At 28.3% G+C, this 19,145-nt stretch overlaps 1 protein-coding gene across 5 annotated transcripts in view; it reads left to right on the top strand.

The window, feature by feature from the left end:
- The window catches only part of LOC107882757, a 23,516-nt gene extending 4,633 nt beyond the window's left edge, over window positions 1-18,883 (top strand). Inside the window, exons 4-14 of one of the 5 annotated variants that reach the window (XM_029492365.1) lie at window positions 2,893-2,919; window positions 3,035-3,076; window positions 5,765-5,848; window positions 9,560-9,613; window positions 9,793-9,831; window positions 12,678-12,692; window positions 14,230-14,238; window positions 14,525-14,533; window positions 16,254-16,262; window positions 18,033-18,056; window positions 18,756-18,883. In XM_029492365.1, coding sequence (XP_029348225.1) covers window positions 2,893-2,919; window positions 3,035-3,076; window positions 5,765-5,848; window positions 9,560-9,613; window positions 9,793-9,831; window positions 12,678-12,692; window positions 14,230-14,238; window positions 14,525-14,533; window positions 16,254-16,262; window positions 18,033-18,056; window positions 18,756-18,862 — 419 coding nt within the window. In that variant the 3' untranslated portion in view covers window positions 18,863-18,883. Of the gene's footprint in view, window positions 1-2,892; window positions 2,920-3,034; window positions 3,077-5,764; window positions 5,849-9,559; window positions 9,614-9,792; window positions 9,832-11,808; window positions 11,833-12,677; window positions 12,693-14,229; window positions 15,447-16,253; window positions 16,263-18,032; window positions 18,057-18,755 lie in introns of those variants that run through there. The other 4 variants (XR_003840117.1, XR_001678901.2, XM_029492375.1 and 1 more) reach the window with 4 other exon arrangements.
- Window positions 18,884-19,145: the final 262 nt, after the last annotated feature.

Below are 19,145 nucleotides of genomic sequence, written 5' to 3'. Positions count from 1 at the left end.
GGTTGCCCCGCGAAATGTTTGTCCACTTCTCAGCTCATCTAAACTTTGAATATTTATAACTCATAAACTACTCGTCCCAATTTCGATTTTCATGTATCAAAATATTAAGAAAAATATTCTGCTTTGGAATAAAAAATTAAAACCCTATGTTGTCATTCAAAAAAGTAAAAAACTTAAAAAATTATAAGGATAAAAAATATTTAAAAATATAATTTTTTAAGAAAAACGTTGTTTTATAAGCGACTTGAAAGTATGTAAAAAAATATTTTCAAAAAAACTTACACTTTTTGAAATAATGAGTGTTGTTTGATAAATGAATCACCCGGTATAATATATATATTACCAGCGTCACATTCACATCTAAAACTCAGTTACTGTATAGGCCTGATTTGGTTCGTCCAACTATACCGGATTTTTACGACTGGCTGGGTCACATCTCCCCAAATTTATGAAGTAATAAAGATACTTTCACTGCTACGTGATGGTGGTATATGTATAATATGCATTTCTGGTCCTAGACGTAGACTGTAAATGTTTTGATTGTTTCTGTTTTTTATGACTTTTCTAGACTTTTTTTTGGATTTTCATGATTTATTGTATTTTTTACGATTTACGGTGATGATTTGTATTCAGGAGGTACCTATAATTGTTTCATTGATTAATAGGTACTATAGTGAGTTAGATTTTTAAAGGTGGGCGGCGACCGGTCACAAGCACGATAAAACAGTTCATTAATGTAGGCAATGTAGCCACAAAGCAACTACATTATGCATTCATTACACCTAATACCTCACATTAATTAATTTGTTTCCAATGTTATGATTTTGAAAAAATCAAATTTTCGCTCTTGGTGTAGCAGAAATTTTAAACGTTACAAAGATCATAATGACTTAAACATATTACATTTTTTATGACATCAAATAAAAACTCGTATATACTCGTATTATACTCGCATATAATAATTATTTTAATTATATCCAATCGGATTTGTTATTACTCAAATCATTTATAGAATTATGTACGTTTTAGAAAACAAGAAAACTTTATTCCGAAAACTATGCCAAAGACGTGTCTGCAATTTTTGGCTAAAATATTACCAATCTTTTTGGAAATTGTTTCAGCTCTGTTAACAGTCCTAATTTTAATACAAAAAAATTACCTAGTTGTTTTTTTCAAAAAAATGCAGATTTGAATAATATAGATTCACTTCACTCAGAATATTTTTTTATATTTGAATCTTCGTGGTGAGGGTGGTACTAACGTTAGACATTTTACTTCTAAATTACTATCGTTTATTGTGAAAAAAATAGAATATAATCAATAGTGTCTAGTAGATTTTCCGATGCCACCTCTTTGCCAGTATCTTTTGACAAGTGTCATTTATTTTATTTTTTTCTTTATTCTTAAAGAAGATGATGGGCTCCACTGAACATGTTCGTGTGGGAGCCCATAATCAGCATATATATCCTCAGCCAACACGTCACAATCAATTACAATATGTAGGTGGTATCGCTTGGATCACCGTAAAAACAAAACCTAACCCAAGCTATCAATTTTCCCAAATTATGGTGAAAGGTTAATATAAACCATGCTTGGATGGTATACCTACATGGCTACATGGCTTGATATCTGTAATCAGCCGGAATGTCCATGTACCTTACGTTTCCTCAGACTTCTGTGATTGCTATATATCTAGTATCAACATTTAGTTGTTTTGACTTGCCTCCGCTATGTTAACTCTTCCAATTTTGGTTAAAAAATATCCAGCCCGTTCTCCAGCTTACCTCCATCGATGGACTACTCCTGCTAGAACTTGGGTCTCACACGATGAATATGCCTGGTAGGAAATTGTCACGGTAAGTGATGATTTTATTTGTGTTAGATTCAGTATTTTCAATGCGTATTTCATAATTGTGTCTGATCTTTTTTTTGTGAATGTAATGGAATTTGCCTCGGAATCCCTGTGAACGGTATTCGACGGTAATATATGGAAACGAAATGACTAATTAACAAGTGAATAAGTGAAAAATGATGTGAAAGCGTTAGGAGGAGGTGTAGACTGGAGGATCGAGGCATGGAATAGAGAAAATTGGAGGGGCAAGGTTGTATGTCGGGATGGTCCTAGTGGCCGGGTTAACCGAAGAAAAAGAAGAAGACATCGCTTAGGGAGTATGTTTTAGGTTTTAAAGATATTCAAATTAACTTATCTAGTTTTGATTTTCGTTATTTGTTATTAAAATAGTTTATGTCAGGGCTTAAAATTGTTGAGTATATTAGGATAATATTTTATACACCATAATGGCATTTCAAAATTTGTAGATTCATTTTGAGCTATTTTCTATTTACACCATTAACCTATTCATACCTTCTACGTTAATTCTGTATTGACTTAAAAGTTAATAACAAAAATATATTATAATATAAGTAATTATAATTATAATTTGTAAAATTAAAATAATTTAAAATATAGTAAATGAGATGTTTTTGGAAAACAATAATTCAACTTATTGTCTTACTGATTGTAAAATAAAATTTTATTGTAGCATTATAAATATAATATGATAAAACACACGTTGTTATATACCTAAGTGGTTATAAGGCACCGCCAAAAACACAACCTTTACAGTAACCTACGCTTTGACGAGGTACACTTCACACTTGACACTTACTGTACAAAAGAGTGGTTACCTAATACAATCCCTCGATTTTTATTTCTTACAACACAAATGTGGTTGTATATATGGAGCTCTAGGTACGAACGTTGGAACTACCTTACATTTTTATTAGATTACTATTAATATTATTTAACTACTTTACAATTTCTTAATTCATTTGAATCAAATAATATAAACTTTGTAAGTATAGTATTTTTATGTTATCAATGTATAACAGCTGATTTAAAGAAAGCTGGAATTTCGGGTATGTAAAAGTTAAATAAAATAAATGTATCTATTCAACCAATTAGCATTTTATTTGGTCATCAAACGAATTAGTAGGTAAGTAACAATAAACGATAGATAATTTTTATGTATAGGAAAAATTGGATTTATAAACTACTGCTTTGCAATGCAATTTAGTAAGTATATTTTAGAGTGATAATAATTTATTAATTAAAAGTGTATAAAATATGTTTTTTATGTTTATTTTCATAAAACAATACATTATAATGCATTTTTAAAAAAATCTGAAAATCTGATAGTTAAAGTATTTTACATACCTAATAATGTATAACAAGTTTATACATTTCAAACGTAATTTTTAACTGATTTTTCCTCAATACCACATTACAATTATTGGTAACCTTATTGGTGTTTGAATATTATATTTTATTTGGTTATAGTAGGATCAATGTGAACATTAAAGGCATATTTTGAAATGCACTATATTTTTTTTTATCGTTTTCAGTTTTAGCATTTTTTGGATAACATTGAATTGAGTCCAATTTATTATCTTAATATGTTTGAAATGAATCCATTAAACTTGGAACGATGTGTGATAGTCAACGATAAGGTATATTCGTCAACGGTTTGTTAGTGTATATTTGTTCAAAATTACCATAGTTGTGCAACACATATTTATAAAGAGTCAGAAATTATGGAGTGTATATTATAAAGTATAAGTCGAGTGAAAAACAAAAAAACAATTTTATTACATTAAAGTTTTGATTTCAAAAATTGTTGAATGACGAGTTTCAATGTTGAACTTTTAGGCTATAAAAACAAATGTAATCAAGTGTTATTTTTTTTAAATGATCGTCTAATAATGTGACCTTAGGCAATTTCATTGTTCTCAATCATGAAGAGTGTGACAAAAAATGCTGACTAAACAAAAGAAAATATTCGTTTGAACCCATGCTGATAGTAAAAAAATTTTCGTAGAACTCAATTCAATACAATTATACAATATTATATAACAATATATTTAATCCTGTATTTTTTTTATTTCAATGAATATAATACTTTTATTCTTTAACCTTTCATCATAATATAGACTCATTCTGTTAATTCACTGAAATGTCCTGGTTTCAAAGAGTCCAATAAGCAGCAGCTATATAGTATATCCAATATTAATAAACTATATAAAAGAACTATAAAAAAAAATAGATAATGTTCACGAGAACACATACACGTATACTTATTATTGCACGCACCGATGCATGCCATATGAATCTCTTGATTGAATGTTCTCATGGCCTTTATAAGTAGGTAATTTTGTAAATAATGTTCATATAATTCATATCAAAATATGAATTTATCCCATAATATTTCACGTAATTGAGATTATTTTTAGTGTAGAACTATCGAATGTTTACCTACTTTAAAATACAGAGTTTGTAATATTATTAATTTACCAATGATTTATATAAGAAAAACCAATAACGGAACTGTTGATGAATGGAAATGATCTTCCAATGTTGGTTACCTACAATAGTTATAACAAAAAACATTTATCATACAAATTGTGATGGCTGCCGTAAAGATCGTACCTACCTAGTTGTTTTTCCTTAAGTTTATGTTTGCTTATTGCCGAGGTTATGGGTTTCTTTTTATACTCTAAGTCACCCGATTGGAGATCACCTAATGTTAATCTGGCAATTTCACATATTTTGTTATCATCAATGATGATCAGCGATGATCCAAATATATTTAGTTCATAAAATCTTGATCCAAAGAATACCGCTTTTTCCCATGCATAAACATTACATTCCAATATTTTATAGCATTGTTAGTTATATCGTTAATGCTAATACGTCATCGCTCACGCCTGTACTAATGTATTATGCAGCTACATGATATATTCATATCCCGATATGTAATATAAATATAAAGGTAGTATTATAGTACCTACCTATTACAATATGTTTACGATGTGTTTTAATGTAGACACTCTCCTATTAGATAACATCGTTGTCCAACGAAAATCCGTTTTTCTGCGCATCCCCCCGCAACACCCTGAAATGGCCGAATTGGTCTCGAATTATCGAAGGTAGGTGCGCGTGTGGATGCGAAGAATTGGCGTGTTCTCTCGCTAGATAGAGTACAGATCTAATCAACAATGAATATCGATGTGCATTCTTCTCTCGTTGTTTACTTATAATTATGTCTATAATCTTAAGCTGCATTTATACGATTTATTCGAGGATGGACCACGTCACGCCATCTTCGTTCGTATCTCACGACTGAAAATCAAACATTGTTTGTTTCTATCACACTTATGTCGTGGTTTCAAACGCATGATTTACTCTCGTGATTCACGTCTCGTGTAAATGCATCTTAAGGGCCTATAGTGGTTGTCATCTCATACGGAGTTACCGTTTAACGTTTACTACGTTTACATGATTATTTAAACCGATTTTATATGAGTCGACCAAAATTTCCTGACTTTACATGTTTGTCTTTAATATAAAATCGGTATGTTATAAGATTCAATATTCCATAAAATTTAGATTTATTCCAGCTCCATTATCATAATGAATCCTTATGACTTATCAATAATAACTAATAAGTTTTTACATGTGCAAAAATACAGCCGACTTTATTTACTAAACTGATTTAATTTGGTTAAACAACTATATATTTGAGCGTCCTTAAAATAAAAACGGTTTATTTTATTAAAGTCACTTTAAAGCGTTTACATGATGCATGATTAAACCACTTTAGTTTTTAAACACCCTTTAAATGTGCATGTAAACGTAGTATATAATATTACATAATAATTAATATTATACGACTAATTTTATTTCATGCTTTTTGGCGGTAATTAGAGTTTTCAGATGATGATGAACATTTGACTCACGAAGAAAGTTTGGATCAAATAAAAAAACATAACAATATTACAGAATTAAGCAGTGAGTTCTTACAATTATTATATTGAATTACATACCTACGTACTTATTATAGACTATAGTATTGTAGTTTACTTTGTATTAACAACAGTTATGTGTTTCGTCCATAGACGAAATAGTATACTTATTTATAGAGATTGCCAGTTCGGTGGGGGTATAGGGGACGGAAAATTTTGTTACAGTGATGTATTATTGTAATTAGTGAATAAACGAAAATAACAAAAAAGTTTAAATCAGAAAACCAGACAACTGAGGTATGTACTAGTAATATTTAATACAAGTTAATTCATAATTCATTAAATTTGGTTAAATCTGGAAAGATTCCTGAATCATGATACAATATGATAATTATGCATTTATGCAAATTTCGTTTTTAACTATGCACAAACTGGTGTGACCTTCACACATTTGTAGACGTCCGGGTGACCACGATCAATATTACCCACGTTCACCACGGGAACTACCACCACGCTCGGTCTATTAATATGGCTGGCGGTATTCGGTATTCGAGATCTGGTATTTGTTTACTAATTTTTGGTATAACCGGTTATACGGTATTTTCGATAATTACCGAAAATATCATAGTTCGGAATTTATAAGTGTTTCCAAGCTTCCAATCTAACGGATGACGAAATTAATAATATTATATTATTATGTCATTATGATAAAATAATTATAAATATAAATTATAAATTCAGGTAAATGGTATTTTTGATAAGTATCTGAATCATTGTATACCGGTTTCCTAATTTTTGAAAATGCAGATTACTTGTATTTATTAAATACCGCCCTAGTATAAGGTCTATGATTTTATTTAGATAGGTATGTTTTTATGTTTTATCTTAACAAAATATATTGGTATTATGTTATTTGAGCCGTTATTAATATTTAAAAAACAAAATATAAATTTATTATGCGGTATTTTCGGTATCTTAGAAAACCAGTATACCGTGAATTGGTAGCCAAAGTTGCTACCGAAAATACCGTAATATAGAAGAGGAACAACCCCGGGAGGTGCTTAAACAAGAATTTTGATTTATGATAGACATTTTTGTTTACTAATGGTTGCTATGGACACAAACAAATAGAAAATATTCAAATTAAAAAAAAGTCCCACTGTCTGTATGCTTAGATCTTCAAAACTACGCAATGGATTTTGATTCTGTATTTTTAAGCAATAGAGTGATTCAAGAGGAAGGTTTAAATGTATATAACGTGCACAATATAGTAGAGAAACACTGACCTTTTTTTGTGTATACGAGTATATCTCGAAAAGAACTACTTATTTTAATACGATTTTCAGTTTTCCCCAGGGATTGAAACCATTTAAAATTTTATGGTTTTGGTTTGGGTTCTAAGATCGGTTTTTAATTTTTTTGGTTTTGGTTTCGGTTTAAAAAAAGGTTTTTAAAATTTATTGGTATCAAGAACGGTTTTTTAAAATTTTCTGTTTTGGATTTTGGAATGGTTTTTGATTATTTTTTTTTTCTTTACCGAATAACTGCAGACCCAATTTTTACCATCTATCTACTATTTAGGGCTGAAAGCCCTAAAATATGTCCGATTTGTATAACTAGTGTAAGTACATATAATAAAGGAAATTTACGTTCAGCACAACTAATTTTGTGTTGTTTACTTTAATATTCTATACCTACTTTTGGATACAAGATATGATTGAGATCATTATTCGATTATATTTATATTTAATTGTAATTTACAATAACATCCCACTATATTACAGTGTAATATTACTCTTGTTATGTGATTAATGTTTATGATATTTTTAACAAAATATTAATGTAATAGATACTAAAAAAAGAGTTTTGGCCTATTGAAAATATTGTTATTTAAAGTTTTAGAGCTTAGTATCAAATATACATTATAAGATTTTGTACACACATTTGTAATTCAGGGGGATTTTGAGGTGAATGACGTTAGCAATTGATGACTGCGGGATGGACGCGGATCAGTCGAATACGAAACAATTGTAATAACATTAATAAATAATAATATACACAAATACATCAAATAACAACAATACAGACGTGCATAGCCGCATATATAGGTGAGAACAAAATAACAATTGTGGTATTTTTATTTTATTTTTGAATCAGTGAGTATAGTAATGGTATTAAAAATATAATTAGAATAATATTCGTATTACCTATTAATATTTCGTAATAATCAGTTACATTATCATTGGCATTCAAACAAAATATTTTCTTCGTATTAAAACAATCGTTTTAACTAGAATTATAATTAATATAGGTAGGTAATAAATTAACTTTATAAAATTCGAAGAAACCGATATTAATTTTAATTTTCAATAGGTTTCAAGAACGGGTTTTCAATATTGTATGGTTTCGGTTTAGGATATCCAAACTGTTTTTTAAGAATTTAGGTTTCAGTTACGGTTTATTAATCGGTGTTTTAAAGCTTTTGGTTTCGGTTACGGTGTTGAAATATGAAAAAAAACGCGGTTTTTCAGAAAACCGGTTAAACCGGTTTAGATCCCTGGTTTTCACTAATAAATCGGTCGAGTCACAGGGAAGCTTCAATGTATAGGTAATAATTTTCCTTGGTGAAATTAATCGAGTGGCCGAAAATAATAACAATCTATGTCTATATAGTATATATTATATTATATAAATACATATTTATCTGTATGTCATTAAACTCCTCCTAAACCACTGGACATTTTTTGTGTGTTTTTGAGTGAGTCTCTGAATGGTTTAGATTCACAATTAGACCCATTGGGTTCAACCCGGAGAGATGCTCAAACAAGTATTACATTTTTGAGATTTAAGATTGAAATATTTGCTTATAAATGGTTTCTATTCGTTATAGGGGAGATAATTAGTAAAAATTAGTATTTTAAATGTTTGCCATTAGTTAATCTGGCAGATGAGGTAAAAGCATCCATAAAATCGTCAAACGCTTATGGTTTCGAATAAAGAATTTATATCTTAAAGCAAACACGAGAGTTGAATGTATATTTGTTACTATTATATAAGTTCTCAAAAATTACTTGACCGATTTTGTGAAAATTTCGAATTGTGCATGGAGATATCAAGAATAGTTAAAGAGTATACCAAGTGCTACACCCAATCCACCACAAATTAATCATTTACCCTGGTCGATTTAGTTCACAAAGTTGCCCAAATTTATTTGTGAACTGAGGTACTTAGGTTAGGTACACTAAACCCAAGTTACACTTATAATATAGGTAACCTAAATTTTTTTTAAACATTTTTGGTTGGCGAAATTGGGTTATAGGTACAACTAAAATTGGATGTTGGTTTATCCGAAGTTAATAGCCTCAGAAAATGACTGAATTGTTTTCAATAAAAGTTATTTCAATAGATTATTACATGAAAGTTGGAGGGTGTATAGGTACAGCTTGATTTTTCAACTCATATATGCTGTATTGCTGTATATAGGTAGGTAAAGGGTAGTTCACGCATAGCAAACGAAAAATGAAATTTTTTTTTCAATCTAAAAGGATGCAATTCATTACATATTATATTAATATTATAATTAGAAGAAATATGATATATACATTTTGTATAAATATATTTTTTAAGAATACAAATGTTTGGCCTGGACAACATCGGGCGGGACAACTAGTGTTAATAAAATATTAAAATAATGCAATATGTTTCAATGTTATAAATGTCATCAATATAATTAACAATCAAATATTATATTTTCCAGAACACGTAGAAAAATTTTTCAGAGATAGTTGGGAATTATCTAAAATGGTTGGAAGTAAGTATTATTCTTTGATACCAATAACATGTTATAATTATTTGCATATATGATAAATGACCATATTATATAACTCATATTACTCACTCCAGTAATTTTATTATATAAACATGAGGTTGGGTTTGTTTAATAACATATTTCTATTTCTAATGCAACAAGTGCAAATACTTTGTTTATAGGAGTACTTTTTACACCGTACGAATTTTGTGATGACCATTGTGAGTAATAGTATAAATAAATGGAAATACATTTTTATAAATTTTAAATAAGCTAATTTAATATTATAATATGCATATTGCAGACCTATCAATATAATATCTTATAATAATATAAGATATATATATATATAAATGATTTACCATTCAATTAATACTTATATACGAAAGCTTCAATTAAATTTGGTAGTACTTTCCGTGCCAAAATCGTATCAGTTAATTACATCGTGACGATCGCTGTACTCAAATTTATTGTTATCACGTTGGTCATTAGTAGGGCTCGGATTTATATGTAAATACATATTTTCTCTGCGACATGATAAACTAATTTCGCCAAGTGATAAATTTGTTTCACAATATTTTTGATAAAATGAGCTATATTTGATTTTACATATTTTTACATATTTTGTCATAAAATACATGTTTTTACATATTTTACAATTATTCAATTTTTTCTCTCATATTTATTCAATTATACTGTTTTAATGTCTTTTCTTCAGATTTAGAATAATATTTATCGACGATCTTTTGAATTCAAAAATTTAAAAGTGCAGGTTATAATTAATTATAATCAAGATAATTAGTTAACTATAGTTAAATATGCATTTTGTATTACATTTTATTTTATTACTAATTATTATTAAGATTTTATGACAATATCGGCGATGTTTTGGATTCGAAAATTTAAAAATGAATGTTAATTAATGTTTGTAATCAATATAATTAGATAAATATATATTTTTTATTACATTTTATTATATTATTAATTATTATTTTTTTTTTCCATAATACATATTTTTATTGTATAAATGCATACTTTGGTTATATAAATACATATAAATCCGAGCCCTAGTCATTAGTAATGACCTTATATGTATACATTATAAGAATTTATTCTAGGAGCCCATTTACATATTATATATATTATGTTGTAAATTACTATTTTGTCACGCCTGCACTGAAAGTTTGCAGCAGTTGAAGCGTTGGAAAGCCTCCTTTTCCGTCTAGTGGTGGAAAAAGTGGGAATCCCTAATAATGCTGGTGTCGCAGGATTTTAATACCCTCATATTTTTTTACCTCCGGGGTAAAATTATCCTAGGATAACTCTACCGGGGGTAAAATTAACCTAGGATATTTATACCCCCGGTGAAATTTTAAGGAGCGTAAAACGATTCTAAAGGGGGTAAAAATATACTAGGATATTATTACCCCCCCGGTAAAACGATTCCAAAGGGGGCAATAATTTACTAGAATATTATTATCCCCCCGGTAAAATGAATTGACAGGGGGGTAAAAATATCCTAGGATATTATTACCCCCCGGTAAAATGATTCCAAAGGGGGTAAAAATATACTAGGATATTATTACACCCCGGTAAAACGATTCCAAAGGGGGTAAAAATATACTAGGATATAATTAACGATCTGTTTAAAATATACTAGAAAATAATTACCTCCCATTGAATTTTTATAGTAGAAAATTTTTATCCCCTCGGTATAAATGTGTTTTTAAGGGGGGTAAAAATATCCTAGCATATAATTAACGATCTGTTTAAAATATACTAGAAAATAATTACCTCCCATTGAATTTTTATAGTAGAAAATTTTTATCCTCTCGGTATAAATGTGTTTTTAAGGGGGGTAAAAATATCCTAGCATATAATTAACGATCTGTTTAAAATATACTAGAATATATTTACCTCCCATTGAATTTTTATAGCAGAATATTTTTACCCCCTCGGTATAAATGTGTTTTTAAGGGGGATAAAAATATCCTAGCATATAATTAACGATAGTTATTACTGCCAGTTAAATACAGTTTATAGTCTTATACACCTATACATTTTAATAATATATTTTTAATTTAATAAGTCAATTTTATTTTGTAAGAATGTAAATTAATATTTTTTTCTTTTGTATTTTTATGAGGGGTATTTAATATTTATTTATAAATCAAATAATTATATTTATATATTTGCAGATAGGACAAAGCATCCTGTTTATTGTAATATTTTAATGAAATTATTTTAAATTAAAATGTATAATTAATGTAAACTATAGGTACATTTTGTGGAATTGTATATATTTTATTTGTTTCTGTGGTGAAAAATAGAAAGCTTACAATATTATTTATGCACCTATAATTTCATAGTTGATAAGTTCTAACAAAAATATTTATAAACTATTGAACATAGTTAATGGTTTATAATTGAAATATAATATTTTATTATTACCTAACACATTAGTATTTCGTTTTGGATTCTGAGTAGAGCGAGGGAATAGGGATAATGTGGTTTACAAGGCCTTTTTTTTGTTTTATCATCCATACAAAGTTTCTAACAGGAGTGCTTCGATTTCAACATATAGTATCTTATATTTTAGAAAATTGAATCAAGAATTTTCAATAAATATTTAATGCAGCGGGAAAAACCACCGACAAATTAAAAAAAATCACTAAAAATCGGATTTTAATTTCCAACGCTTTTTTTTTTTTTATCAATTATCACCATAGAAGCAAATAAAAATAAAAATAACGATTTTAGTTATTTTTTTGTACTTTATAATATTAATTTAACTTATAGGCTATCATAAAATATTATAACAATATAAAATATCCAGATTGACAAACCATCTCCGCTCAGAATCGTTTTTCATATATACTACATCACTTTTAACCTACTGTACAGTAGAGTGACATGCACATAGCTGCTTTTTTTTTTTAAATATTGCATTAACAAATCATTTAAAAATAAAACAATTATATTTTTGTCGTTAAAGTTTATCATTATACCAAATCTGTAAGCTTGTAATGATTTATTATAATTTTATTATTTGATTAATTTTATATAGCTGTATTATTCTCTAGTAAGATCATAACATTTTTTATTGCTATCTTATTTATTCATTAAGTACACTGTACACCTTAAGGCTAATACTTAACCATTTAAGATTTATCAATGTACGTAGAAAAAGTTGACTGTCCAGCATATTAGAGAGTGACTAGACGTTATTTTATTTTCCCAAGTATTGTTAATAAATGTTTAATATCTGAGTAAATAAGTTATCTATGTATATTCTTGAGGTCCCCAGTCTTTCAAATGCGTATTCAAAACGCTTCAAAAACCAATATTTTAGTCATTTTTTCCAGTTGTTTACAGATCTTTTTTGCATAAAATTACATAAAATTTTCATACATTTTGTTTATAACTTGCATGTTTTCAATCAAGTATAACAAAGTATCAACCTTCATTTATTATTCCATATTTTAATATCTTTAAAATGAAATAGACAATTAATTTGAATTTACGGGATTTGATATATTAAAAGGCACGTTTGCAAATTACTATGTGTCAGAAATAGTTATAAAATAGGCACATAATTTTATAAATTGTTGAATACATCATAAGAACAAATGGATTATAAATAAACTAAATCAAAACATTTTTTTGATGTAATATGTATATTGTATATTAAATGTAGAAGTCAATACATTGTATTAAAAAAATACACCACATTTGGATTGAATGTATCCAAATGGTTTAAGTGTAAAAATATCAATGGGTCACACTCACATAAAATTACATTTTTAATTAGTAAGCTATCAATATTGATGAGCATACATTTTTTCGGATTAAAGTTTTTTTTTACAAAGAAATATTAAATTTTTTGTTCATTTTATCCAAGTTAATTTTCCCACAAAAGTTTGGAATCACGGGAAATTACCCACTGATCCCATTAAAACCGCAAATGAATGTGCATGCGAACTAGTCACAATGTCGATTGTTATTTTATTTGTAACAATTTGTAAGAAGCATGTACCGCGATCGCAATGTTTTAGTCTTAGCAACTCCAGAATGAATATCCATGAATGTTATTTCATCTGTAATAATTTGTAAGTTAAGTTGAAATTTTTGTACACCTAATCAAACATGTAAAATAAATATTCCCACGGTGGTATTGTTGTAACAAGCAGTTGTGTCCGTATATATAATGTAGGTATTTGGTATACACTATACTTAGGTACATACTACATAATATAATATGTGATTCATCTTTAATTAAATCTCTCTTATCATAAACCTAATTCAATACTCTTGTATTCTGTTAAATTGTACAAAATATGTTAGATTTTTCACTCAATTATTTGGTTCAAAGTTCTTCTTATGTTACCTGGATAGTAACATCTAAACATATTATTATATAATCATTGTGTGCAGATCCATCTTTTTAGGAACAAGAAAAAAAGTGAAAATATTTTTTTTAATAACTTTACTTTTTAATGCAATTATTACAATAACAATTCACTCATTAATTAATATACGCCTATACCAAAACGAACTATTTCTACTAATTATTCCAAAACGTACTAATCATATACCTATTTATGATTATACATTTATAGTTGAAAAAAGTAAGTCCACTAAATTTACACATTTAATTTATAAACATTCTATAAATAGACATATTCATATTACAAAAAAGGTTAATGCACGTTTCAGTATATACAATTGTTGAATGAAATAACGTGTGCGTCTTTGTGATAAACTTAAGGATAGTTACTATACAAAAATAGCATATCCTTTAGGTGCTATATAAACAGTGTATTTACTGTGTGGATATTATTCAGTTCAGTACATATTCTAATAGTTTATGATTCATAATACTAATTAACTACTATTACGGTTAAATATTTAAAGGTGTTGTTGGTAAGTTTATAATTGTTTGTACATTTTTAATTAATTTATTAAAGTATGCATCAGACCTTTAGCATTAAGCTCTTTCCTGTTATTCTGAGTTATTTACAGGATTGAAAAATGTATATAGTAACGCTAACCGTTATCCATAATATCTATTTATCTTCAACTACCAGTCACGGCTTCCAATATCCCACTCGCTTACCTATCAACTGGGGGAGGTCACTTAGGAACTGTGGCGCCACTGAACCGGTCGACCGCCTGGACCAAGCAGTCGTGTGTTGGATCGTGAATAAGTCATTTTTTTCTGTAAGAGTATTTAAGAACCAGATAATGAGGTATATTATTATTCTGGTTATGATCAACATTCAAATTCTATATACATCATCTCTTGTATGTTTAATGTGTACGTTTAACCATGTTAAATATATACCTTACAACTAATCAGTAAAACTTAGTAATTTAATAATATTGTATTAATTCATGTTGTGTCGCCATCATCTACTCGCAACTGGTGGACACTGCGTCAGATGTAAATTGGAAACTGAAGAGTGGCTATAGTAATTAATGTAGAAGGGAATGGATGGTGAGGTGGACCGACGAAGAGATGGATTAACAGAATAGAGAATTGCGAATGACATGAATATAGCTGGTGTGAGTAAAACGAGTTAGGTAGCCGACCTCGTATAGTAAGGACTAGTTGGGAACTGTCGTTTATAATCAATACAATATTATTAAATAAATGATTGACAATCGTGATACCACATACCTGGTGTTCACCTAGAGTGTTTGTTAATCTTTACCTAACCACATGGATAACAGCCAGGGCTTGAAACCGTTTTCAAAACCGATTTCAGAAACCGTTATAAACCGTTTTAAAACCGAAACCAAAACCGTAATCAAAAACGAAACCGAAAAAAATTGGATACCGGTATTAAAGTCAAAACCGAAACAGGAAAAAAATTGGATACCGGTATTATAATTTAAAACCGAAACCGAAATAAATTGGATACCGGTATTAAATTCAAAATCGAAATCTGAAAAAATTGGAAACCGTTATTTTTTTTTTAACTCACGTGTTTTTAAATACGTAAATTCCATTAATACGCATAATTAATAATCATAATAAAATTGAGATCATAATTAATTTTGTTGATAAACATTTCATTATTCGCAAAATTATTAGTTGCTTTATAAATAGTAATGACATAAATTAAAGTTACTAGCAAATACTAGGTATATATGACAATTGACAATACGGGACAAAGAATGATAATTGTATAGAAGACATAGCCCCTAAAAATACTTTAGAAACCGGTATACAAAACTGAAACCAAAACCGAAATTTCTTAATACCGGTATTGCTAAGTTGAAACCAAAACATTTAGAAACCGGTATTCAAAACCGAAACCGAAACCGAAATTTCTTAATACCGGTATTGTTAAGTTGAAACCGAAATCGTAAAATTTCAAAACCGGTATACAAAATCGAAACCGAAACCGAAATAATTTTAATCGGTTTCAAGCTATAGTTTAACAGCTATAGTTTGTCTGTATACATGCCAAGATAGATACCCCACTCGACAATGTTGAATTTGTTCCCGGGTGGGGTGGGGGATCGATACCTGGACACCCATGTGACTGGCAGAGGTACTCATCACTATAATACTGACACACTATAATACATTTCTAAAAATATTTATTAAATTTTCAATTTTGTATATTAATTTTAGATTGTGAAGGTAAGATAATCGACATTGCATAACACTATTTTAAACTTAACTGCTCTAATGGGAAAGTTATTTTTAAAAAATAATTTGTTAATATTCTAGTTTATGGTTTTTTAAAACAATTAGGGGCTTCTTGTATTGCGACGAGCTTGGCCTCATGGGTTTTTAGTTACTAAACCTCCTCCCACTTACTCATGTGTTTCTCAACAAATCGCTACTCATCAAATTAAAGGCTATTGACTTTATTTTACAATACTTAAGATCAATAATAAAAACATAAATAATTTATTATTAGTTTATATTAAAGTTGATTGAATGCATTTATTACATTGAGTAAAATATGTGTACATTTTTAATAGGTATAAAAAATAAAATATTTTTTGAATAAAATACCAAAACCAAAACATACATTATCGAATTGTATTGTAGTAGTATATATTACACGTAACCACCAGGCTTATTGGCATTCTTATTAGTTTGGAAAAACTACATTCTCGTTTTTAGACAAAACACACTACCTAGCTGATTGTATTAAATTCATTGTGTCTTAAATTTATTTAAGGTATATTCACATATGTATACTAGATTCACCCATAGAACGCTAGTCGCTTTTGCATTCAAATGAACACGACACACCGTCGTAAGGTCTAAAATCTCTCAGGTACGGTGTACCTGTGGGTGTTTACAACAGTGAAAATGGTGGAAATATGCAGCAATTGACGAGTTTTGTCATATTGGAAAATAGGGACAGCCGACTTGCGTTCTTTCTGAGAATTTAGTATACGTAAAAATATTGATATACTAATTTTAAACTTAATACCTACCTAACACCTATAACAAAATAGTACCAACTTGCTTCCATTTAAATCTTAGAAAGTTTTTAAAACTTGTAGTTTACTGGTGTTAACTTTTGAGTAATCTGATTAAAATACTAAAAATAGATTTAAATACTGATGGAGTAATTGGTGTATACCTCTGCTTAATTAGTTCAATTGTGGTAGATTAAAAATACGAAAAGGTATAAGATAGGAGAAAGAGGTAATAATAAATAGTAAAAATAGTTAGGATTATATATATTAAAAAGGGAAGTGGTGTATTGTGTGTATATGTAATCGGTATTCTGACATTATTTAACGTTAATTAGTGATTTTATATTTTTAGTTTAAAGAATATACCTATATGTATAATTAATCTACTACTCTAAATATTATAATTAATTTACCCGAATATATGTAGTCGTATTCGTGGATACGAAGTTGAGTTCTATGCTCGAAATCACTGTGGCGTATATATATAAACCTATATTACGTGTCTTGATTTGTATATTTAATACTTAGTATTAAGAGATTTTTTTTTTGTTTAGATCTACGTATAATATTGATGTGTCCGAACACTAATAGTATATGAATTTGTTATCTATGATTTGGGACGTCACTATTATCGTATGCTTTCAAAATCCCTACATCTGTAGCAAGAGTACAGATAGTCAATTTGCCAACCGAATGTAATTAAAGTTAATGAGCACTTATTATTATGTTTTTTTTCTAATTATCTAATTGCATAACTGTGTAATAATACTATAACTGGCCTATAAATGATACGATGATAGTCACAGAATCTTATATTATTGCAAAGAGTAAACAGATAGGTGACTCGGTCACCCCACACTCCATATGGACCATCGTATTAGTTATTCTGTGTTTTTATTTAAGTATAGAAATATAATATATTACACAATATCATTAATATTAGATTGATTATAATAAATATTTTTTTAATCAGACAAAATAAGAAGCAAAGAAAAGGGCAAGTATATTATTATTCACTTTATAAATTCAATTTTTATTCTAATTAGAAATATTTGAATCAAACCATTAATATAATATGTACTTATTATACCAATATCGTATTTGACTAATAACCTTCTATTTATAATATTCATTATTAGGCCATTCATTTTGTTTTTATATAGATGTAGGATGACCTCAATAATGGGTTAAAAATAGGGTCATCCGATGATCATAAATCGTTAAATACTATGTGTACAGCCGCATTCCAGTTGAATGTTACATATTTATGTTAAAGTAATATTATAGAATTTAATACCTAATCACAAAGTCGTTTAAATTGTCTACATAAAATAGTTATTTAATTTTTTTTCCAAAAATTCATAAGTACTCAATATTCAATGTTAATAATAATCTAATATAACTCATTAAAATAGTTATTATTAGGGGCGGCTTGGACATTTTCTATAAGATGTTTACCTTGTAAACTCAAAATTTAGTTTCAGCACTGCAAATATCACCACAAAATAATTTTAAATTTTAATGTTCTACTAAGAGATTTCCTATTATATTGTGTTCTTTGTTAGTTTTTAATTAATAGCGCCTGATATTAAACAATTTACATCTCATCATACAACACAAAATCTCTGTAATAGTTTGCAGTTCATTAATTGTTTTAATATCAATAATACATTTGTATAATCATATTTTTTACCAGAAAAACGTAAAATGGAAACAGAATATGGCAAGTATATTATTAATAACCTTACTATACCGTTTTTATTCAAATTAAAGATCTTATATAACCGAATGAAAGAGTTATAGCCAGCAGGGATAGCTCAGGAATATTTTATAACATTGTTGTGAACCCCTATTGTTGTGAAGTAGAAAGTCGTACGAAATATGTAAAGGTATATCTTCCGTGATGAGTTAACGACAGATAACAAACTACAGATCATCAAGGAATTTCATGAAAATCCACTCGGTGGACATCAAGGTGAACGCGCACATACAATAAAATTACAACAACAGTGCCAATGGCAGGGCATGAGAGCACAAATCTGGTAATACATAAAGAGATGTCCTGCATGTAAAATCAACAAAACTC

This window comes from Acyrthosiphon pisum, chromosome X, assembly GCF_005508785.2.
Source record: "Acyrthosiphon pisum isolate AL4f chromosome X, pea_aphid_22Mar2018_4r6ur, whole genome shotgun sequence".
Lineage (NCBI taxonomy): Eukaryota > Metazoa > Arthropoda > Insecta > Hemiptera > Aphididae > Acyrthosiphon > Acyrthosiphon pisum.
Note: the sequence above shows the minus strand (reverse complement) of the source record. Positions and strands in the feature narration are given on the sequence as shown.